Source organism: Lutzomyia longipalpis, chromosome 1, assembly GCF_024334085.1.
Source record: "Lutzomyia longipalpis isolate SR_M1_2022 chromosome 1, ASM2433408v1".
Lineage (NCBI taxonomy): Eukaryota > Metazoa > Arthropoda > Insecta > Diptera > Psychodidae > Lutzomyia > Lutzomyia longipalpis.
In genome coordinates, this window is record NC_074707.1 from 47,711,519 (window position 1) to 47,738,072 (window position 26,554).

The 26,554-nt window shown below is 32.5% G+C and overlaps 1 protein-coding gene across 6 annotated transcripts in view; it reads right to left on the bottom strand.

The window, feature by feature from the left end:
• Positions 1–26,554, bottom strand: part of LOC129787937 (uncharacterized) — a 63,574-nt gene that overhangs the window by 31,451 nt on the left and 5,569 nt on the right. For all 6 annotated transcript variants that reach the window (XM_055823803.1, XM_055823802.1, XM_055823801.1 and 3 more), the window contains exons 3-4: positions 18,582–18,687; positions 177–399 (exon numbers count right to left, since the gene is read on the bottom strand). In XM_055823803.1, the coding sequence (XP_055679778.1) occupies positions 177–399; positions 18,582–18,599 (241 nt within the window). In that variant the 5' untranslated portion in view covers positions 18,600–18,687. The remainder of the gene's footprint in view (positions 1–176; positions 400–18,581; positions 18,688–26,554) is intronic.

The following is a 26,554-nucleotide window of genomic DNA, read 5'->3' on the forward strand; positions in this document are numbered from 1 at the left end:
AAGAAATGGGTCTCGTCTTCTCATTTATTATTATTATTTAGCATGCCGAGGTAAGTGTGTAGTGATTTATCGAACAGGTAGCTCAGGGAGGGAGATTGAAACGAGTGGGGCGGAGGGTGGACGATGTATGAGGGATGATCGTGACAGTTAAAAGCATATAATGATGAGTGGCTCACCTGCTGCTTGCAAATTTCCCAGCGTACCCAGCATATCGGCCAGAATTTCTGGATCGGGATAGCCTATCGTGAGAGCACCATCCAGGGGTGCTGCTGAGTCAGGTGCTTGCACAGCTTCACGCAATTGGAGTGTAACGGATCCCTCGGCACCCATCGAAGCGCTGCACATGAGAACTCGTGGGGGTGCCAAGCCTGCCAGAGGAAGTCGTAGCCCACTCTGTACCTGCAACAACGATATTAATTGAAAAGTTAATTTAGTACATATCACACGCAAACAAGCATTGCTGTCGCATATATTCTTTGACTTTAATTCAGGGAAAATCACACAGAGAGAGGGAATTGCACAGCTATTCAAACAACAATTTTATACCCGGAAAAGCTGCTTTGAAAAGTTCATTGGAAATTTATTAATTTGATTGCATGCGGGGAATTTTCTCCTCCCACGCTGTGTGACTTTTATCCATTAGTGAGCCCGCTCCCAGTCATTCAATAAGAACGCGATTTTCAATCAACAATATTGATTGATTAATTAAATCATTATTTACTTCAAATTTTCATTGAAAAAGTTAGTTTTTTGACTAAAAAGTGACAAAACATTTTTATTAAAAATAAATAAAAAATGTTATTTCCATCGTGTCGACGAGACCTAGAGGGTCCAATTTTTTACGATCTGTATTTCGTGAATATTTCCGGCATTAGATTGATGTATGTTTATTTATTTTGAAGTGGAGAAATGTAATGGGAAAAGATGAAAAATACTATCCCCATTTGACGATTTTTCCTTTCCCAAAACAACCCTTACAGAGTATTTCTTGGAGATGGTTTCATAGAAAATACAATTACATATTTTTTTTCTCAGTGATTTATATGATCTTTGCTCAATATGACCTAGAAAGCAATCACAAATCCTGTCACTATATAGTCACAGAGTGTATTTGATACACAGAGAAAAGCTCGAAGAATGAGTCGACAATAACAACAGAGATGTGAAGAAAAAAATGCGGACACATCGAATAATTTCCCTGTTTTCTCTTTTTCAACTTACATACATATATTTTCTCCCCCTAAGTATGTACATATGTATGTAGGTTTCAATGTATATATGCTGTGTGTACTACCAAACACTGGAAGGGAGAATCTTTTTGTGAAGTTGAGGCAGTACAATAACTTAGAAATGATGTTTTTCTGTCGACTTGACAAATTTTATGGGAGTTCTCTATTCAATGTTGTTGTCGACATAATTCGAATTATGTTTCTGCGTGACAAGTATTTTCTACAATATAGTACATATATGGAATATCATCCCCATACACATGAGCTTTCACTTTATGCATGTCGTTATACCAAAAAGTTTCACTTTTTTTCTTCTTCAAAGTTATCTTCATGTGCGAAATATTAAGAAACTTTGGAACTATTAATGAAGCATTTTTACACAATGGAATGAGAATTCTTTTTATGTAAAGTATGTTTTTTACATTAAAATTCAATAACATTGTATGTCATAAATTATAAATTTTGCATAGAGAGAGAAAAACATGCGCTTTCAATTCCTCAACAAATGATATTTTGTGGAAGTCATCGAGGAAAAAGGAGAAATAAATTATTAAAGATTTCTTTTTATTGTTCCGCGTTGTGTTTTCCTTGAAAATTTTTGCTTAAGGACTCTGTCTGTTAATAATTAAGTCATTATCCTCTGAGTATTAAGGGGGAAGAAACATTCGTTGCCATTGCCGCATGAATGAAATACCATGTATAAAAGATTTATTTGTGCAGATGTTCCTAAAATGTTGGTAAGGAATTAAATAATCTTACTCATAAAATGTATGTTGTATGTTGTCTATCTTTCTCATTTATGTGTTGCTGAATGACTGAATGATGGGTATACTGGGAAAAAGAAGAGATTGAATCATCGTTGTATATAAAATGCTTCTCTATAGAAATGCATATTTTTGCTGAATATTCATAAATTAAATCCTTTTGGCATAGATGGAAAAATATGTATAGAAAAGGATAAAAAAAAACTGTTGAAGAAATGAATGAGATTGCTAAATTGATAAGCTTTTCCACATACATACATATGAGCTAAGTATGTATATATGGGTTCTTTGAACATACATAAATTTTTTTAAAAGAAAAAAAAATCCCTCAATATTTTATTTTTATTAATATAAATATGTAAAAGAGCGACAAAGACATGGGAGTGTATGTGAATATTATGACGATGATATTTTGACACAAACTTTTCTCTCGGTGTATGAGAAGAAGAAGAAAAAAAAATGTTGAAGAAAAGTAGAAAAGTCAAGTTGATAAAATGCATGGAGGGGAATTTATTATTTTTCTCAAGAAAGAGGAAAATCTTATACGTCTTTGTGCTCCTCCTCATTGAGGAAGACCACCTTGTGTGATTTTGCCGAGCATCCACTCTCGGGGAGCAAAAGGAGGAATATATACCACTCTTAAACTTTTTATGAGCATAAATTTTAGGCTGATAGCCTTATAAAACCCCATGTGACTGAAAGTGTCGTGAATAAAATCCATCTTGGTTGGTAAACTGTTGAAGCCCACCCGAGTGCTTTTTATTTTTTTGCAACGTCTACACACAGTGTTAAATTGAGAATGATGGGGGTTGTGCTACTTGCCTTTACCACGGTGGAGGAGAAGAAGGGTGATGGGAAAGATGACTTATACACACTGAAAGGGTTGAACATATATATTTCATACTATACAGCACTATATAGCCCATTATTTTACAATATTTAAACTATTAAGTGTATTTACTTTTACGATGTAATGTTATTGTAAAGTGTGTGAATTTCCAAAATTTCCATAATGTCTTTCTTCCTTCACCCAATTTTGCTTAGTTCTTCGTTTTCTTCCCTCGCATATCGTCAAACATATCTCAACATACATATGTTCCTGTATATATGTATGTAATACACACACCAAACACAGAGGGACCCTTCATTTTGACAATGACATAAGCAATATCAGCGAAAGTTAATGAAATAAAAGCAAATTAATGGTGTTCCATGCGAGACATTTTACAAACATTAAATTCAACCCTTGGGAACCATCCTATAAAAGGAATCTCTTTAATGGGAAGGAACTAAAGAATATATTTTAATTCCCCAAACGATGAACTTTTGCAAAGGGGGGGGGGGCTCGTACCAATCTCTCCCAGTATTATATTCAACATTGAATTTCACTTTCAGCCCAATTACTTCTCTATGGATGGACCCATAGAGGCGGCGTTTTCATTTAATGAGCAACTTTTGACTATTATTTTTTTCTAAATAACCTTTTTCTAATACTTCATGCTCTATGTGTGCGTGTAATGTTATATAAACATTTAGAATATTTTGTGAATAATATAAACAGAATGTGGATGATGTAAGGTATTAAAAATTGCTTAATTCTCATTCCAATTACAAGACACGCGCACCATGATGCTAACATAGTACAATGGAGTGGAGAGATGTTTGGAAGACACAAATTTCTTCATTAACTCTCTTATAAAATGAAAACACTCGGCCAATTTCTATGGGTATGACGTTACAACATCTACAGGATTTCCTTTCAAATACTTTCGTACTTAACGGTGGACAACAAATTTATTTCTGAGCTTTTAAATGTTTAATGAAGAATTTTATCCATTAAACCAAACTAGAAAAAATATATATATACATATTGGATGGACATATACATATGGAATTAGTAAAGGTCGGATATTGTTCCTTATGTGATATTTCAATTTTTATCTTCCCAATTTTGGGGTAATTTTCAAAATTTTGTTACCCAGTGTATTTTATTTTGCATTTATAAAAAGAAGTTTGAAGGCAAGTCACATATTACATGGTCTTCGATGGGATGTTTATCGAAACAGATCATTTAACATTATTAGAGCCTCGCAATTCTCGTGGAAATCTTCACTTTTTTGGCGAACATTTCCACCCCCCAAAATGATCCTTCTCTTCATTCACCCCCTCCCTGTCGCTGTATTTTCCTTTTAAGCTCCTTTATCAGCAATGTAGATGATTTTATTGTGCATGTGTTTGTGTATAAATTGCTTTTTTGGCGAAATATCTGACTGATTAACTTTCCTATTTTTGGCAACAACTTTGGCGACTCGCACGAAATTTTCTCCATAGCGCGCCTTTATTATCATGGAAATTTTCCCACTCTCCCGCAAGGAAAAACCATCTCAAATACTTAGATATATTTGTCCGTTGATGTTTCTTTTTCACTTTTCCTCCATGTTTTTTTTTGTTGCTCCAAAATGAGGCGAGAGAGTTTGTTGTGTATGGAAGAATTTTCTTCTTTTCATCCCATTTTTTTGTACAAAAGCGCAATTTTCTTATAATATATCCATAGTAAATTGAGAATAAAGTTGTGAAATTTACTACTTTTAACGTACATACTTTTAAATTTACTATAACTACATTGAGTTATGAAAGTTGGCATAGCCAATCTCTTAAGAAAACTCGCAGAATTATGAAGAACTTTGAGGAGAAAAAAATACAAAATTCATTCCTTTAATATCTTCAAAAAAAATTCTATCAAATCTGAATTATGTATAATAATAACATACACACACTAAAAAAAAATGTCAGCATTTCTCTGAAATTGTAATACGGATGGATAAAAAATTAATGGATAAATTGAATTGCTTTCCCCATATATGGCACTCGATCCAATTTCACTGTTAATCACGGGCGATTTATAACTGCCAGAAATCCTTATTGGTACAAATATACAAAGTTTTGCTCATTCTTCTTATATATATACATATAAACGTTTTATATATGTAGGTAGTACTACGATTAACCACTAATAAATTTGCTTTTATTTCTCTTCTACACATATAAAGTAGGTATTCCCTTCGATCCCCATACAAAGTGTTACTAATATTTCATGTATTGTGAAGAATGGGGCTTAATTTTCCGATATATATATATATATATCACTTGTAGGTAGTATAGTGTGAAGCCTATACCTTTTGACAAGAAGAATCGTCTGTGGGTGGGTGAACGGCAAAAGGTGCGTATGTGTGTGCATAGTAAAGCCACGTAAGGGATTGATAGGTAAGATTTTGGATTGCGAGAGGGTGGGTGGGGCAGGAAAGGTGGATCAATGCGTGAAATGATTGTAACATCAGGAATGTGTGTGAGCGAGCTTTTCCCGATGAGTATTTAACCATGCCAAATCCATTTCTCAAAAGAGTTATGGGACTAACAGTGTGGGGGAGGGAACCCCAATATAAACCCACTGCCGTGACCACGTTGATACGTGCTACGTTCTATCGCCGTTAAATATGGCAATAACATCACGAGTTTTGGGGAAGTTTTTCACGTAATACGTGACGAAGTTCAACAAAACTGAATAAAACGTGAACGGAGTGATCGAATTCGGGCGCGAGGAAAGTAAGTCTAGGGCTTTTGTTTGGGCGTGTGTGTGCGGAGGAGGGTTTGTGTTTGGGTACCAGATGAATATTTTCAGGGTATATATGCGCCTCTGGACCTCATGGTGATTCTATGCTCTTGCTCTGCTAGGCCTCTCACTCATTCTATTTATTTTACTCAATTCAGAATGTCAATAAAACAATGTAATGCTGAATAATTTTTGGGCCATGGTATTTGCTCTCAACTGGATGAGAGTGGATCTGGCTTTTTTGCGTTTGTATTGTAACATTGGGCAAAGAGTTAGGGTATAAGCTGAAATACTGAGTCAATCAGAAAGTTCCAAATACATCGTTTTGTTCAGTAATGTTTTTTTTAAATTCTTGAATGAAAAATTTGAGGAATTTAGTGCAAAAGAATTTACTTTTTTTATTTAATCTTCTAGGCAAAATATTCCATGTAGGTAAGGATTTTAACTAATAAGAATAATGTTTATGATTACTCAATCTAGCTTTTTCACATGATAGTTTAACCCTTTCGCATTCTTTGGATCAAACATTAACCCAAACTTAAAACAATCTATTTTCTCGATTTTAATGAATTTAATTCTTTTTCCAAGATAGAAATTCGTTAAATTTACTGAAAATTAGAACGAAGAAAATGTTCAAATTAAGAAATAATATTCTCTGAAAGCTTCCATAGAATATACATATATCCTGATTGAATGTTTCAATGAATCGTGCAAATGCGAAAGGGTTAAATAGAGCAAAAAGAACTTTTTAGTCATCCAACGCCCGTGGTATAGATGAAACATTTGATGAATTTTCCAAACGACAAACCATATATCAGCGGTGGTGGGTATATGGTGAAATATCGTCAATTGAAGCTCTCTCTGCTGAATGTCGTTTTTCCATTTTGTGCGACAAATTACGGAATGAAAAGTACTAAAAACATACACAACCCATCTTTTTCCATCCCTTGACATCCCCCATAGTACATATATATACTACACATTTGAGTATTGTTAGATAAAATTGAGGAATAACAATGAATGTGAATTTTGGGTAAAATTCACAGGCAGACTTTCTATTCACCGCATTTGGTCTGTGTATGTAGCAATGCTATGTTTCGTATTGCTATATAGAATGGACATGATGTTTGAGTTTAAATTAAAGGGTGACACAATGGGGTTGGTTAAATTCAAGCAACCAACCATGAGATGAAACTTGTAGCCCTATATATAATAATCTCTCCACGACATATAATGTTACATACACATTTCGCTATGTATATGTATATAATATTGGGAGAATTGTCTTTTAGGAATCATTGGTAGAGACATGTGCATCATCCCAGAAACGAGCACACTAAAATATAGTTTAGACTTTAGCGACAGAGATGTGTTCCTATATACATTGTACATATATGGAGCACAAGTTTAAATTGAACGTTCCGTCCGTAATGACTTCCTTTCGACTTATCTTCTTTATCTTCTCCACACTTCACAAACAATATATGTATGTATACTACACAGACAGTTTGAGTAAATGCGCTCAACTACGTGATCCTACTGTTCTCGAGTATCCAATTTCTTCTCCTCCCCTTGGTTTCCCCACCATCACAGCTCCTACTCCCCCAACGCCTATGTATGTAACTATGGCATGGACTTGTGAAGAAAGTGGTACATTTTATTTCTAACAGAAGAAGTAAAATATACATATCTAACTGTATGGTGGATAAAAGAAAGCAACTTGCAAAAGTCGAAGAATAAACATCATCCCCTATACGGTACAGCCATAGGTGGGGGTTACAATTAGAAAGTAAATATCTCGAGAAAGATGTACATTTTGCAATTTGCACATCTCCAAAGTTTATTCATTCATCTTCATTTGAAATATTTGAGAGACATCCGTTTACGGAGGATTAATTGACGTAATTAAGTAAAAGGACAGAGATAGAGGAAAATCTCTTAAATCGAAAAGTTTGGCTTTTGGGTATTTGAGGAATATGTATTGTGTATATTATATACATATATATTTATTTATATGTATGTAAAAGCTCATCGGAAAGCTCTGGGAATGTGGGAAGTATTAAATTGGAAAGACGTCACGAAAACTAACTAGAAACTATATTTGAAGATTTTACATAATAAGAAGTTTCAACACAACTTGTATTTCATTTAATTCAAATACATATTAAATTACAATTGATTGTAGAAAAAAATTCAAATTATAATTAAAATTTTAAACATATCGTAAAGACGAAAAAGTTTTTTTTTGTCTTTTTTGATCTTCTAAAAATTACATACATTTTTTTTATTTTTCAAAAATTTAAATGGATTCTATTAAAGAGAGTGTTAGAACTTTTTGTGAGATTCTTCAAGAATTTAGGTCAAAAATTGACCTTTTTAGAGATCAAATATTCGACTGAAATTCTGTCTTTTCAATGTCTCAAAATTCTTGAAGTTTCTTGTAAGAAGGTCTAAAATATTTTCTTTAACCGGATCCATTCGGTTTTTGTGAAAATAAAAACATTTTCTGCTGTCTTTATGCTCTCAAAGCCATCAAAGAAAATTATCTGAAATTACTAAATATATAATTGACAAATCTGGGTTAGAGATTTTCTTCCTTTTCAATGTGTGAATCCCTCAATTAATTTGTAGGTAAACTAATTACTCACAATAGGTCAAAATTCTTCACATTATTCACATCAATCATTCACGCGTAAGAAGCATTGTAATGTTTTATCATACATGAGGGATATCTCTGTGTGCTATAGTATAAAGAGAAATGATATAAGCAACATAATTAAATCATTCGCAGTGATACAATTTAATCATGTTTACACGAATTGCACACCTTAAGGTGCCATCAACGTACACACACAACACAGTAATACAACCTCCATAAATTACACCCCAATCCTTTGTTATTAATTTCCTCACATTTCTGACTTTGCTGGTTGGAAGGAGGTGGAGGAGGTGATTGTGTGCGCCACTGATGACTTTCAATGCCCAGTTAATCGCGGTGATGTATGTAAATAGGAAGGATACACGGTGGATGGGGTCCAATGAATAGGGTTTTGTGCGAAATGGTGAAAAATAATTGCAGAGCACAGAGCGAATTTCTCTTAATTGAGGTCACCCTGGGACGATTGCAACAATTAGTGGATGGTGGTCCGTTTGACTGAACTGGATGGACACTCATTAATATGGTCAGTGGCGCGTCACACTCTGGTCCATGAACGTCAATTTAAATTTTCCCCAATTTTCTTCTCTTTTTTTTTACATTCGCCGCCCTGCATGAAAAATCTTTAATTGCACACCACCCCCTACTAAAGTAGTGTGTCTAACACTTGAGATGCAGCTGCAAAATGAATTTCATGTCCTTTTCTCTATAATTAAAAAAAAAAAGATGTGATGACACCATTGAGCTGAAGTAGCTCCTCTTTTGGGCTCTCCTAGCGCTAATAGACTCTCCTCTTCATTTTTTTTCTCTCATGTCTCAAGGAGAAATTATCTTTTCACAATGAATTTCTATATTATATTACTTTTCTCATGTCACGAACAATGAGGAAAAAAGTAAAACAGACATTACAATTTTCTGTGAATTGCAGGAGATCTCCCACCAACTACCATTCAAGCAAACCCCTATCCCCCCCTCATATACCGCAGGAATCGTAGAGATTTTAATTGAAATTCACTGCTCGTACATATTAATTAAAATTTGCAATGTTTCTCAATTGGAAATAATCGGATTACCAAATCGTGTACATTCTCCATTGAAAATATGTATACATGTGTTCCATTTTGAAAATGTTTTTACCCATGTGAGAGAAAAGTTATTTATTAAATTTCTGATTTAAATACTTTTGCACGAGAATAAATTTAGTGGTTGTTTTAAAATGAAACAAGAAAAAAAAACCCAAACAGGACATTTTTTACAAGTGTTTTAGTTAAAATTAAATACATTTTTGAAATTCAAGCAAAACTGTAAACTATTAAAATTATTTAATAATTTTATAGAAACCTTACGGTAGAATACTTTAAAGGACTTTTGGACAAAACTAAATTTACTAAATTTTAAACATCCCAGGTGATGTGGGAAAGTTAAATTATTATATTTACATTAAATGTGGGTATAATTGCCTTTATTTTACAATGAACATCAATTTCTTTTGTATTATTTTTCAACTTCCAACAAACCGTACAAATTACGGCCAGTTTGAAAATGCTGTGTGGTACAGGCAAAATCCGTTTGAAAAAAAAGAGAGTGGAAATATAGAAACATTTTTCACCATTTTTCATGCTCATTCATTTGTACGCGCGCTGTGACGCCAGAAGGAAAGACGGCGTATTATGACGACATGAGAGAGAACCCGAAAAAAAAAAGAATTCAGTGGAGGCCAGCAAAAAAAGGCCAGTACATGAAATGAAATAACATGAAATTTTTCTCTGAGCGACACCGAGATTGACTAAAAAACATGCAAGCTCACTGACAAAAAAAATGTAGGCGCGAAAAGTAGTTAAAAACATATACGCAAATCAGGAGAATTTGTGGGAGTTTTTATGTGATCAAATAAATAGAGCAAAATGGAGGAGATTTTGTGTGTGGGTTCTCTGGTGCCAAAAGAGAATATAACGAGAATTATATAGGTATGTACATATAGTAATATTTTGACGTAGCGGAAGTTAAATATGTTAATTATCAAGGTGTAAAGTTCCGGATAATTTAATTAACAGGAACATAAAATTCCCAAATTGTACATGCAAGGCATGAGAGTTAAACATGCGAGATTCCAAGAGCATATAGGGGAGGAGAGGACATATTTGTGAGACCTTTTTGTGCGTTCACACGCCCCCAAATTACCTCCCTCGCGCGCAATAGAATGTGGAAATTCTTATTGAATGTGTGTTGCAGTAATAAAACAACAGTCCACACGCGGAATTTTATGGATAAAATTTTCCGTGGAACCAGAAAAAAAGCAAGAGATGTTTCACTATTAAAAGAACAAAGTGGAGTTCATGCAATAAAATAAGCCCACTAGTGCTCATTTTTGAGACATATGTGAATTATGCTTTTTCACACAGATTGTTTGTGAGGGGGATGATAAGAAAGAAAATTTTGGCAATTTCCACACATAAAATTAATCATTATTGACGAATTAGAGAGGTTTTACTCAATAATTGTGCCTTTAATTAACGTAGAGAGACATTAGGTTGAATCTACCCGGCGTCTCCACTTGCATGAATTTAAATTTAAAATTATTTTGCGAATAATTCTCATTTTCCAGACCGACTGTACACAACAGAGTATTAAATAAAAATTATGCAAGCACACAGAATCATGTGGGAAGCGGATATTAATTCTCTCGAAAGCAAGTTCAGCATATAATTACAATAAATATTTACAAAAGGGAAAATAGACTATTGAGGGAAAATTTTATCAATTTAGTACAATTTTTTCTTTTCTCATTTAACAATAAATATCGTTAGTGTCGTACGGGCAATGTTGTACACTTCCTTGTCCCATTTGTTATTCGTTTAATCCCTTTTGTCCATTTATCGAGAGTCACCTAATAGCTTAATAATTGATTTTCTATTATATAAACCTTCTTCTATACATTACGCCGAGAGTAACAATAAATTCTTTGTAGCCTATACAGTGGATGTTCTATTAAAACTCCAAGTATAGTGGTAGTAGGTATAGGTATCTAAAGAAATAGAATAATTCAATCCATATAATCGTACAACTATGAGAGTAAAAAAAAAAAGAGAAAGAATAAAATCTCTCAATGTCTGCAAATTGTAGTTTGTGCGCCTCAATGAAATGGGGGTAAAAGGAGAGGGGAAAATAAATGGAATGCCTAAAAGTTCTTTTATTTGAAAATTCATGACTTTGAGAGATTCAACAATAGAAAATGATATTTAACGTGTTTTTATTAAAGGAATAGACAGAGCGAGAGAGAGAGGGCAAAAAAGGCAGACAGTGAGCGATATTTTTGACAGACTTACAGCCTGTTTCGCAACAGACATGAAGATTTATTGCCGTCGAGTGCTTAATCATCAGTTGTTAAATATTTATCTACACACAGTATATGCATGCGGCATAATGTTGTTGAAACTGTTCATCATACTACAACCACGAGCGATAGCCTTAAGAGAAATTGAATGAGCCAGATTTTTTTATACCACCTGTGATAGACGAATTTTTCACGAGTTTTTCCTCAACCTTTCCCCCAATTTACGTCAGCAGAAAAAATGCGAGATGAGATATTGCAAACAATTGATTAAAAAAATGTGAGAGATTCTGAGAGATCATAAAATGCACTTAAACATAATTATGTAGATTTTCCCGTAATTGATTTGCTTTCAACATAGCAGACAAAATTATTATTTTCTGCAACATAAGTGGAGAATTTCTATTTTAAATTGATCGTTTGATTAAGAGAAAAGTTAAAGCGTTTTTTTTAAAGATATTAAAATCAATTTAGCAAAATCGTCATAGAAGAAAAAATTATGAAAAATCTCACAAAAATTTCCAAGAAAATGAAGAAAGAAACCATGGCAAAAGAAATACGCGCAATTGAATCAGTTCACAACAAAACTTTATTTCTTTTTTTACTTTATTGTCACCATGAGCTGAATAAAATTCAATATCAAAGGGATATCCCTTGTATTATGATAAGATATATGTTCTTACATATTCCGTCTATGCTTTTCTTGTCCTTTTTTTCTCTCCACACGACCCAACGGAAAATCTCATCTCTGGCGAAATATTTTGCACATTGCTATAACCCAAAAATATTTGGTAAAGACTTTTCGTTCAAAACACAAAAATTATTTCTTATTTGTAGCACAGACAAGTGGATTTTCTAGGACACCCATTTATGGTTGTTTTTCGACTTTTTTATATTTCCCTCTTTTTTTTATTTCTCCGTCTCTGATATCCTATGTTTATACATATTTTTGCTCTATATAATGTGAAATCACTGCTATATCTCTGTGTACACAAACTTACTACAGCATTGGGGCTAACTGTGCAGCAGTGGTGTGTGCGGAAAGGGCGTGAGGGGGTGCGAAAAGTGGATGAGGGTGGGATTGAGCTTTCATCCCAACCACCAAAATACAGAGAGAGCTTTTCCTTCAGCATAGCACTATGTATATAAATGTATGTGGAAAAGGGAAAAGCGATTGTTTGCGCTACATTTGTCTGATTTACGATTGTTTAACGTTTTCGTGAATTCACAAGGCTGATTTTAGCTACTGGTGCGGTGAAATGTTTCGTTTGCATGGTTTCTCAATTTCACAAATTATCTCGTTACAATGACTAAAGTTCCCCACCAAAAAGCGATAGTCCACCACACAATCACACTCGATAAAATGACGCGATGTCATTTGGTGGAGAAGAGATTGCAGTTAAGTTCATTCATCATTCTGGCCTTTATGAATCTATTGTTTAATGATTGTTGAATTGATTATGTATCCATTAAAAGCACGATTAAAGAATGAAACAAAGTACCAAAATCTTTTAATTTTTTTCTTAGAATACAAAAAATCTAATAACTGACGAATGGTTAGAAAATAAATTATTTTTAACCAGAATTGTCTATATAGTTTTCAACCTGAAGAAAGGGGAAGAAAAGTCCTCAAAATATTACAAAATATCAAAGTAATATTTTGAAAGGAAACTCTCTGCACAAAAAGTTGTCAAAATCCATAATTTCTGGTTTTCTTTCCTGCCCTCAAAGTCATTTTAAAGATAAACCCAACAAAAGAACATCCTTAAATTGCTTCTTCTTTTGGTATACATACACACCTACTTTTCAAATGTCTGCACATTGTGAGAAGTTGTGGCAATAAAGGAGCTTTTGAGAATATTGAATTGAAAATTTCTTAAAATATTTTCATGAATGCATTAAGTTTTGCAAAAGAGGGTGCCTTTGGTACAGCTAAACAGCCTTTTAAATACATTCCCTCCATTTTTATTACCCTCTATACCCATTTCCCATTTATATGTAAGTATGTATAGTTTCGGTATAAAAGGGATGACAATTCAACTTTCCTAGATATGCTATGTAAGCGTACAGAGTGTATAAGGAAAATGTAACATTCAAGCTGTGAATATATATCGTATATATATATAGCAAGGAATTACATCGAGAAAGGGTAACTAAATGGGAATATAAAACTCACAATTTTCGTAGAGATTTCTCCGTCGTCTTTTAATCGTAAATTAAATGTGATTTATATAATGTAATATAGTATATGGTATACAACATACATCTTATAACGTGGAAAGATGCCTTATGTATGGGTCGCTTGTTGTGTATTAATATGCGAGGAAAAGGAGATATATTTAGGAGGAGACGAGATGGAAAGTCTTTCCTTCTTATCCTCTTATATATTATTTCACATCCCCCCCTAAGCAGGGTGCCCTTTTAAGTATTTAAATTAACACAAGATATTTAAAAATAATGTGCCTTAATACATAATTTTTTTATACCGTCCATTGAAGTAATTAGGAGCTTTTTATAAAAATTCATTGGAGCTTTTCAATTAGTTTAATAGAGAATTAATAAAACAAATTTAATGATGACTATTAAACTATCGAAAAGTTTAGCATGTTTAATAAATTTATTAACTTCAGGAACCATAAAAAAAGAACGTAGATGAAGCTATTCAAAATTTCTCCGTTTGACGGTAAGACGAGAGGTATATAAGGTACTGTGTGTACATTAGGAATTTTTAATCTTTTATATGTATTTCCTAAATTCTTCATCAGTTCATTTGACGCGTGTCTTATAAAAAATGCATTGCAAAGAAGAGGCGCAAAAAACGTTGTAAATAGGAAAGCAAGAAAAACTCAACTCCTTCTCCTTTTTTCCTATTGTTGTACTACTCTAGCAATAATTTACAATATAAATTATCCGCTCTGACGGTTTGGTCATACACAACAAACACCGTGAGACGTGCGAGGGAAAAGAGCGACTGTCTCATGTCGTGTCGTGAATAATATAAGTTCAATTTCAAAGGACACCACAGATGTCTCACAAGACGGCAAAAGAAGCGACATAGAAATGAAAGTGGTGTAGTCACAACATGCGCTCATCTACTGTATAAGAGAGCGAGTTAAAAGTTGATTGCAATGTGACATGGTCCATGACCATTTCGATTACATTTATACACTTTACAAATAACATTCCCTTGGGACATATTTAGCGTCTTAGGAGGATAATACTTAGAACATGCAAATACGAGCAAAATGGTCAAAGTGGCACTGTGCTGTGGTGTGTACGTACATCAAAGCATTGCGCGTGATATTTCTTTCATATATACAAACCACATGTCTTTTATGCATGTTAATACATATAATATTGTAAAGTTTCAAATGGAAATGTGGTGACATTTTGGGGTTTTATAATAAATTAGGTAACTTTTATTGGCATCTTATTTATTTATTTTTTCAACACAAAAAAATTCCAATGATTTTTTATCTTAAATTTTTCTTGCTTTCCAATCATTTCAAGATTCTTCATTGATAAACTATATAGAATATAGTTTTAGCTGCACTCACACATCCCCTTTCCAATTGTGGTAGGTCAAAAATGGCAACTCCACCCTTAAGGTGTTTCTTTTCGTATGAATTTTGTGCATTCTCTCGAAGATTTATTGAACTATGCCAATGAACGCGGACGGGGTGAGAGAGGCGAGTACTTACATACAATATAAGGAATGTGAAGCCATTTATTAAGACGGTAAACAAACGTTCTTGAAAGATTTATAAACACTTTTCTTTACAAATTCTCCTATGAGAACAAGTATTCCAGAGTGTATCTCAAGAAGAAAACCCATCTTGGTTTCAATCTTTCTCAAAAAATTCTTGTATTACCTTTCACCAGTTATATATAATTCCTTTTAGCGCTCTTGTACATTTTATACATTCTACCGTAGAGTCTACATTTTATTGAGTAATTTGTGACCTAACAATAAATTGTACCTCTTAATTACAAAAAAAAATTAAAAGAATAAAATGAGGAATTTTACAATTTGTCTCGTTTTTTTATTATATGACAGGGGCGTAGTCAGAAATCAATTTAATAGGGTATTATGTAGGAAAGAATCATTTTTAGCTGTGATTCTTAATGTGTAAAAATTGTAGGTATCATTTGACTTTCCTTTTCTGATATTTGAAATTCGTGCTCTAAAGTCTGACTTTTCATTTCAAACGTTTAACATTTTTTTACATGTTTTTTTTTCAGATACATGCTGCCTTTTAACGTTTGACATTTTCTTTCTAACCTTTATATTTAATGGCGTTTGACGCTTTGTTTTAAATGTCTAACGATATTTTTTTAACGTCTGACGTTTCGTTTATAACACTAACACTGATTTGTTTTTTGTGATATAAACTTTTATTTTCTAACGTTTGACATTTCTTTTAAGACATTCAAAAATCCTTTTTTTAATTCCTTTTTTTCTGTAAGTTTTACCCTGGAAATAATTTTTAAGCCTCTCAAGAAAAATGAGAAGAACAAATTAAATTGTTTGAACTTTTTGGATGTTAAGTCATCGCCCCTAACTACGTCACTGATGAGGAAAATATTTTCTGAAAATGCGATTTCCACAATTAAAAGCATCATGTCTTAATGTTTGATATTTTTGTCCTATATAATTTATAAATTAAGTAACAATTTAAAGTGAGAAGAACTCGCGTGGTGCATTATTATTTTTGCTTTCATCGTGAAATTTTCAATTCTAATTAGTCTTCTTGGGTGCCCTACTTTATCGGTGGTGTATGGACCTGTGTGTGCCCATCTTTATGCTAATGTTACATGCACGATACCTAAATAATTACCCATATATATTTGTAACACGGTATAAAATGGCAATAAGGGGAAAAAGGAATGAAAAAAAAACAAGCTAGACGTGAGATTTGCATCAGAAACGCGACGATTTACCACAACTGCACCACGAAATGCCCAATTGACTGACACGCCGTGTAAAACTTTGTATCACAGCATATAAAATTAATTATGTAGATCGTTATTACTTGACCATTTTATTCGTCTATGTTTCTGGCCTGATTTCCTCGTCAATTGTCTTTTTGTAAATTCTTTTCCTTTTATTGTCTCTACTACATGTGGTAAAAGGTCGGGGGTTCGAATGGTTTTAAGACTCTTAAGATACATTTCTTTTCTTTTTTTTTTACCACATTCAGATTTTCCAGCTTTATCTTGTTTTTCTTTGATTTTCTCACTTTAACAGTTTCCCCACGGTATATATCTACTTCATTTCTCCACGTAATGTAGTCGCTTTCTTGGGAGAAGTTAAGCAAAACACGAAGGTGTAGGATACTGTGTAAATGTCGTTTGCAAATAAAAATGCTAATTGTAAATAGAATGCTGTGGCGGGAGGGGGATGGGGAAGAGTGTTGTATAATATGGTAGCCAAAAGTAAGCAAAAGCCACCCCGTAGAGTGCGAAAAACCTCATTTTGAATCAATAAACAAATTCCTTAATGCTACTTCAGTGAAATTTAAATATTTCCTCAAGCATGTTCTCCATAATCTTCTTCGCAATTTTTTTTTTCATTTTTCAACAACTGCTGGATGGCGAAGGAATTTTCTTTGCAATTTTTTCATGAATTTTTGCTTAAAGTTAAGCCTGAAAGTTTTTTATTTTATTTTAAATTCAATGAGTAAATAATTAGGAATTTTTAACAATAAACATTTTTTTCAAATTAATTAATTATGTGGGGTGTGGAGATGGAAAATATGCGCTGCATAGGTAGGTATATTGTTTGAGTGAGAAAATGCAGGTGACACAATAAAAATATATTGTGGTTTTGCTGCATTTATGTGTACATACATATTCAATCTACCTATTGCCGTTCAAAAGTCCTTCTATGTTGGGTTGATGTATTTATAACGTTTGGATATAAAATTTATGCTGTATATGTGCTAATGACGTATTTCCCAATTAAAATTTTATGTGTGTACACATTGATGAAGAAAAAAATCACCGTAATTATTGCACATGAAGTTTGTGCGGATGAATATCATAAAAGGATATAAATGTTGATGGTGTCAATTAACAGTATACATATGTATATAGCAATATATGAGAACAAAAGCATAGAATGGTAGGCCAGAGGAGTATATGAGGGGAAAAAATTAACAGATATGGAATTTATGAGTAGTATGTTGGTGATTTATTGATAAAACAGGTGTATGTGGACGTCGACGCAACACTTAATATTTATTTTATGCTACTAGTCTTCTCTTGGATATTTTTGGCATGAAGGCAAAATGAAACCATCCTTATACACCACACGACATATTCGCGTACGCATACATGCGGAAAATCAGTGATGCATGAAATGGAAAGTTTTCTTTTATAACATTTAATATATTTCATGTGAAAATGGGAAAATTTCTCCCTGAACCACACAGCATCGAGTGGAAAGTGGAGTAATCTTCTTATGGAAATATTACTCTGTAGAGAGTGATTTCTATACGCAAGCTTTTTTTTCTACACCAAAAGCTCACCCTCCCTTAGCAGCAACATATATATGTATGTAGTATGGATCATAAAATAAAAATGGACTGTCGTGTTCAGAAAGTTTCTTTTTTGCACGTTGTTTTTCTTTAATCGAAAACTCGGAAAATGAATTTGAACGAAAAAAAAATTAATCAATTTCGTATGAAGAAGAAATCTTTATCAAATTATGGGGTATATGCTGCAACATATTTCTCCACCCCCTGGCTAACGAGCATATTGTTTTTTTCCACACAAAAATTTAGGTCAATAACTTTTTGAAAGTCTCTGAGTGAGATTTTCAAGAAAAGAATTCAAAAGAGAAATTTAATAGTACGTACTGTGGTTGAAATTCACATTTTAACAAAAGATATTTCCCTCTGTCATGTTAATAAAAATAAAATGCACACACGAGGAGGATTGTTGTATATAATGCAAAATGCAATTGAGTTTAGAGAGAATTGTTACTTACAGAATTTACAGCTGCCATATCTTTTTGCTATGTACAGTAGATTCACGTTGATTCGAGACTACAGCAAAAATGTGACATTAGAGTATCAGCAGATTGAATACGATATCTGGAAGGAGAAATTGAAAAAAGAAAATTCATTAATTCAAATTTTCCCCCAATTAAATGAATGATGAATTAATTTTAACAAAAAAAAAGTTTAAATTTTGGCAAAAACTATCAATATGAGGAAAATGAACTTATTTTTGTACTATATAGTGTTTCTTTCGTCGCGACAAACAATGAATTTAATTCAATTCAATTTATTTGTCTCCGTGGCATCAAACCAAGATTCTTAGACTATTTTCTTATTTATGAGTAATGCTATGTGGATTGCATGTTACGCATTTAATTGCATTTTCTAATTTTATCAACATTCATCGAAGAAAAAGTGACATTGCCAGAAGAAATGTGCCACGAGGCGTTTTCTTTTTGTTTTTTTTATCTAATAGAATTTTGGTTTGAGATTTTATCAATCACATGAAAATTTAGAGGAATTTCTGTACGATTTGGATATATTTTTTTGTCTAGAATCCTTTTCTCCATAAAGACCAATTTAGAGAGTTTGATGCTCTGGAAGTATTTTGTAACAAAGAATAGTATTGAGCAATTTTAGAAACTCAACAGGAAAAAAATAACAAAAATGTGAAAACTTCAAAAACTTTTTTTTATGATTACAAAAATTTTTTTTTCGAAAGTTAAAATATTAAAATCTTCGGGTAATTTTTACAGCCGTAGAAAATTTTGTAGACTGGAAAACTCGAAAAAGGCAGTCAAGAAAAAATTAACTATTTTTAGAGATATTTCCGTATTAATTTAATTTCTTTCCTTGACTGTCTTTTCCTACTTTTCTCGAGTAAAATACTAAATTCCAATCAATCAATGTTTCGTCATTTAACAACAATCAAAGCACAATTGACTTGAAAAGCTCGTTTAAAATTTCTCGAAATTCCAAAATTATTCAACCATCCCTTATTATGAGTTTCAGTGCACAACGATATACTTAATATATTACAATTATATAGCTTAACATCTAAAAAGAAGAGAAAACCAGCAAGTTTTCTCCGTATAAATGTCAGAGACAGTGCGTGAATGAAAATTATGAGTCTCTTTCTTCTAATTTATTTACCCCTTCACCAAACGATAGCGTTGAGAGAATACCAGCATATTTATTTTTACTAATGAATTTTCCCACCCACATTTATTTAACTTTTTTTTCCTATCAACATTTCTCCGCAAATCTTAAGGTTTAATTTGTTAGGAGGCGCGTCAGATTCCACAGAAATAAATTAATTAGCATCTAATAGATTGCTATAAATGTATTATCGCGTGGTGATGGTTTTTTCTTGTCTAAAAGAAAAATATCTCTATAACATTTTTTTCTTTAATAAAAGAAAAGAAAAATCTGTGGGCGAGTTTGTGGTTTCGTTTTTTTTTGTCAAATAAAAATATAAGTCTCCACTTTTCTATTGTGTTTTGAGGGGGGTTTTTAGAAAAATTTCCATGCCAGAAAAAAATGTGAGATTAATTTCTTTTTCGTGAAAATTAAAAGAAAAACTAGATATGTTTCAAGTTCATCTATATTTTTTTTAATGTTGCGGCGGTGCCAAGGTTTTTTTTCTGTCTTTTCGTTCGTCCCATTCCATTTGACTTTAAAACGCCAGACAGAATGACATTGTGTACATAGAGACGCATTACATATAATAAATGTTAGATACATAATGTACATATTGAGAGAATCCCAAATATATAGCCATGTGTACATAATATTAGAAGTGTAATAAAATGACATTATAATATGCGTGTAAAAGTGGCGGTGATGTATATATTGATATTTATATGGACATGTGGCTGTAGCAACTTGACTATATGTACTTGCATTTTATTGTGCTCATGGATTTATTTGATTTTTCCTAATTTCACCATGTTGAGGCCGAAATAGAATGTCGTTCCTTTTCTGCAAAATTTCTCATATCAATTTTGAGCACGTGGAGAAACTTAAATGCCATCAGAATGCTCATAAGGCGCCCCATTCACCCCAATGGTTATGTATAGAGAGAGTTAGAAGGTTGATTAAGTTATGGAGACAAATTAATTACTCTTGGGTCATAAATTGCAACAACCTAACATAAAATCTTACCCTCTCTGTTAGCCCAAAATTGTTTTAATATCTTACACAATAAATTAAATAAAGGCATATAGCAATATTAACCCATAGATACGTATCTATTTAATTATATTGGGGAAATTTTGATTCTTCAATCACATGCTGTACGCATAATTTTGAATAATTCCCCGAAATTTTCCTCATGTTTCCCATGAATTCTGAGATTTCATTGAAATTACAGAAATATGAAATAAAAAAAATAATGAATGATAACTGAAAATTCTCTATTACAGAAATTCAATATTGGAAGTTTTTTGTATGCAATTAATGAATTTTAATGAAATATTATATAAATAAAATAGTAAATTAAAATTTTATATTGACAAAAAAAAAGGATTTAATTACTTCCTTTTAAACCAGATTTATCCATTTTGTACTATATTTAAAATATAACTGGAATTTTTTCTTTTTGATTTTGAGCTCATAAAAATGTTTTAGGAAATTTTAATTTTTATATAAGTCAAATTGATTCGGTTAAAGGAAGAATTTTAGAACTTCTTACACGAAATTTCAAGAATTTTGGTTTAGAATTGACTGTTCTAGACAATTTTGAAATAAAACTTTTGTTTGTAATTCATAAAAACAATCTTTAAAATGTTATATACAATTTTATTCTTACTACAAAAAATCTTTAAATAATTCCCTAAATACGAAATTAAAAAAAAAAACGATTTTTTAGTACCCTTTATTTTATTGCTACTCTGTCTGTATAAATGTAATGACAATGTTTGGTGAATGTTAGAATATAAAATAAAAGATTTTCCTCTTAAAATGTCGTTTAAAATAAAATGAAGGCAAAACATTACTGAGAGATGAGAACGCGACTTAACAACAGAGGGACAAAATTTAAATATCTAAGAGAAAAAAAAAGACGAGAAAAGAGACTTTTTTTTTCGCGCGCGCGGTAAGAATAGAGGACACCGAATATAAGAGATACTAATACGAAAATACATTTACAGCAAAAAAATGTACATAATAATGAATCTCACTTTATGTCAAATGACGACACCATTTGGCACTCATTCAGAATTTATTTTGATGACTTAAAGTGATTTTGTAACTAAAACAAAATTCCTCAAATTGCTCACATTTACTCATGTCAGTTCCTCAACATTTAGCTTATGAATCGGTAGATTGGTTCTCCTAGTAGTGCTGAATCGCCAACACCACAAGAAAGCGTTCCATCTCAAATCAATTTCTGTCCAAGAGCTCGTTTTTTTTTTGCACAACTGCAACACGTGCATGATCGCACTACTTTTGCAGGTTGGCAGCCCCCTCTCCCTCCACAAAAAGCCTTATTTAATTGAGTTTCCTCCTTACGTGATCCAAATGCTTGATTTCTTTTTTTTCACGCGGGCGTAGCAAGTGGGTGATCAATGTGGAACATGGTTGGATGCTTAAAAGCTCATGAATGGACTGAGAAAGTGAATCATAAATCCTAAACGATATGCTTTTTTTCTTGCTTTTGGCGCAAAATGAGTCAGAGTGCGCCCATATGCGAAGATTAAGACATACTTCTCTCTCGTGTATGTTCCAATCAGCAACGACATTTCAGCACATGCTGATGAGCACTGATTTGGGTTGTTCTTTCGCAGTTTGACCGAAATCTCAAATTTTTTGTCAAAAATCTTTTACAATTCTTTCCTTACAATTCGGGAGTTGTAAGATTTTTCGTATTCTGTGAATAATGGGTCGTATTTAGCCACCAAGAAAGCCTTGAAATTTCAATCATTGAGAAATTTAAAAAAAAAGAAAAGATTTTTGACAGAATCGACCGTTTAATTTAAATTAAAAAATAAATTGATTATTTGAATGGTTCAAAGAAGCTTCATGCAAAATAGATTCTCTCAGATCTCAATTCTAATTGCCTGTGCCAAATTCAATGAATTATTTTACCCTTATTTGTATACCTATGTATGTATATAACGTTCAGAACCCTTCTAATTATTTTTGTTTGTTTATTACTTTTTTTTTCGGGAAATCCTTGATGTTTTAATCTGTTTTCAAACCTCATGTCTACACAAAATTCCCATCAATATTCGCATTCAAAGACATTTAGGTAAATATCTCATGGTATAATACCAGCACGTGCCGTCTCTAAGAAAATAATAATTATAAAAAATGGATCATCTCTCAAATCAGACTTCTTTTTTTTTTCATCACAATCTTGTCTCCTTTTTAGCCCACACAATTTCATTTATATTTGTTTTTTTTTTTAACTTCACAAATTTTAGTTTGTTCTTTTGGTTGATTTGTGAATGTAATTATGGAGTTACTACACATATCAACTCTGGTGAGATTTGTCTCACGATCGCACGTCTCATTTATTTGGCCGCCAGCCAAACGCCTTTTAATGCTCCGCACAAAATAGATAATTGAATTAGAAGTATATATGGGGCTATTATATGCATATTGAGAGAATTAAAATGGGGTCCTTTATGCACAACATTAATGGTTACTAAAGAATTTTCACCTTTCTTGCAGAGATACACGCAAGAGGTACTTAGAGAGAAAAAAAAACGAGGAACAGGAGAGAAAATCAACTCATTTGTATACCCACGGACTTTGTTGCATTGCCCTCGAGAGAGCTTTCAGGAATGTTTAAACAAGAAAGTTTCACGTACTCCACATTTTCAATTATATACACAAAATATGTACAACACACTGGTGCGCCACATCAGAAGCATAAAAAGGTCTTGAAACATTTATTGTAAAGTGAATATTTTTATTTTTGCATTTACATGAGACACGCGAGATCTAATTATATTTATATTTCTTGCAAAAAGTATATTATGTATTCTAACAATTGCCTCTCTCGCGCCTTAAAATATAAAGTGTGAGAATTTTTGAATATTTTCATTGGTCCGTGCGCGCAGTGGAAGAAAATTAAGAAATACAAGACTGACAGCGACAGGTGGTAGTCTTTTCTTGATGACTCCGATATTTAGTATCCAACCATACTCATTTCCCTTTACATTTACATGACTTTTTCAATCATCTACTCACTGTGTCTCGCGGAGTTTTGCTCTGCATTATATAGTACGCTATGTGGATGCTGTATGTATATTGTTGCTTTTGCATCTAATTAATATTGCTTCCAATGATTTATGTATTATGTATGTGTGGCGATATATAGAAAATTCGTGAGTGCATCATTTAGACAAATAGATATTGTTGATTGCAATTAAAATTGCACCAGGGGAACATTTTGTGTGCTCTCCTCATATTTAGAGATTTTATATATGATTTCGGAATACCATTCATCACAAATAAATGATGGTTTTCCTCAAAATTCTAACATCTCTCTTTATACGAACTAAATGTTTAATTTTCTCGAGCTTGGTGGACAATTCAAAAATCAATTAATCACTCTAACAATTGGAAATTTTATTAGATTTTTCCTGACAATGAAAAATATTTTAGGAATTTCATTAAGTTTCTGCTAAATCTACTACATAAAGTTTTAACGAAATTTTCCTAAAAACTTGCGTAGAAGAAACTTCCTTTGAAATTACTTCATTTTCCCAGCGTATTTTGCTATTTACGAAACAATGCTCATCCGCAAAGCTTTATGGACATTTCTATCCTTTGATGTTTTATTGAATTAGAAATTTTATTTCGCGTGCAGAATATGTTATTGATTTGCATTTTTTTTTTGGCGCGCCCGTTGCACTGAAACGAGAGCAATGAATTTGTGATTTTTTTTGTTGAGAAGATAATTTAGATATATTTGAAATGTGCAGTGGCGTAACCAAAAAAGGTTTTTAGATGTCTTAAGCATTGAGCACTTTTCCTTAAGAATCTAAAAACAGTTTTGATGCTTTAAAGTACATTTTTGAAATAAAAAAATCTTAAACAAGAGAAAAGAAGTGCAAAACGTTAGAAAAAATGATAAACGTTAAAAAAGAAATGTTGAATGTTGAATAAAATAAGTTTAAAAAACATTTATAAAAGCAACATTTAACATTTTGAATACGAATCTTATCAAACGTTAGAAAAGAAACAGAAAACGTTAAAATTGCCCAAAACAGGGACAATAATCTTTTTATTAACCCTTGGAGGATCCGATATTTCTAACCTCAATCTGGCTTTAATTTTCTCTCAAAGAGAAAATATTTTTCTATACTTTCTTTCGTCGAACTTGAAGTAATTAAACTTTCCTACACTTATAAATGTAGAGTTTATCATAAGTCAAATCATTTTTTTTTTAACAATTTTAAAACATCGAATTGGCTACGGTGGCCAGCAAAATCCTCAAAGGGTTAAAATACCCCCTTGAATGGATTTCTAGCTACGCCACTGGAAATGTGAATAGTTTAGAGTATTGTTCCATAAAAAAAATGAATTTTTGCTTGGAAAAATTATTTATAGAGCTTTAATAAATATATATCTATACGTGCTATGTATGTGTAATGGTGAAATGGTAAAAGTGAGAAGCACAAAATCATCTCCCTTTAGGTTTCTTCACCTCAATTTCTTCAGCTAATTTCTCTCTCTGGAGAGAAGAAAAAAAAAGATGATTTGTGCGAGATATAAGTTTCGGGTGCAATTTTCTGTGAATAATCCTGTATATATACATTTTCTTATAACATTTGGAATACCTGTGGGTATTTGGGGAGAGGGAGGGATGGATGATTTTCCACGTACATATGTATATATGTACATGGAGATGGTGACTTTAGTACCAAGCACATTGCGGGGATGTGGGAAGATTCAATTCCATATAGAGCCTTAAATAGCAATTTCTGATAGTATCGGACCAATGAAAATCCTCAATTTATATTCGCTGTTTATTTATAAACCACTCTACTGTGTGTATATGTTGCAACAAGAGCGTTACTTCCATTTCATTACTTTTATATTTGCTATTCAGATCAATAATGAAGCTACAAAGTATTATGGGGGATGCTATGTACACTATGTGCACAGTACATTCGAAAGGATATGATATTAGGTAGATTTTTTTGTTGTAACACAACACACAAAAAAAGGAAGAGTAGGGAATTTCACTCTTGCACCCCAATAAGATCTTCTTTAACACTTAATACCATATTATGTGTATAAGTAACAATACGATGGAACTTGGAACTTGACCAAGTCTTCCCACACAATTTTTTTTTACCATGTTCATGTTTTCTCATTGAGAAATTGAATACAAAAATGATGTATATGTAACCAATAAAAGAATGAGCTTTTCTGTGAGGTGTATGCATGAATTTTTATGTATGTGGTGATGATTGAAAATTACTCATATAGAGGTGAGTGAGTAAGGAGGAAAAAAAACGTGAAAAGCACCATTTTAACTATATTAATTGGTTTTGGGGTGTGTGATAAGGATGTGAGTGGGTTGACGTCTTGAGTTTTGTTTGCCATTTCCGTTGTGCTACAATATTACATCATTACTAAACTTCTCCACGTATTTCTTATGTTTGTCTTCTTGAAACTCATTAACAATTTCATCTATTGCACCACTCTCGCTCACTCTTTCTCCTTCTCTTCTATCCAAATGGAGGACTTTTACGTTTTACAGTGAAACCTCCCCTCTTGCCTCCATTCCCCCAACTTCCCGAGGGCTTTCATTGATGTTTTATGGCATTTTGCGGAAACAACCGCACCAGGAGAAAAGTGTGTAGGAATATTATGTAAAATATTACGAAGGGGGGATATTCAGCGAGACATTCAAATGCGTATACTCTCTAGACCGAGAAAAAAAAGAAAAAAATTCTCTAATCCTCGATGGGATTGTGAGATAAGTTGAAATTTAATTTCC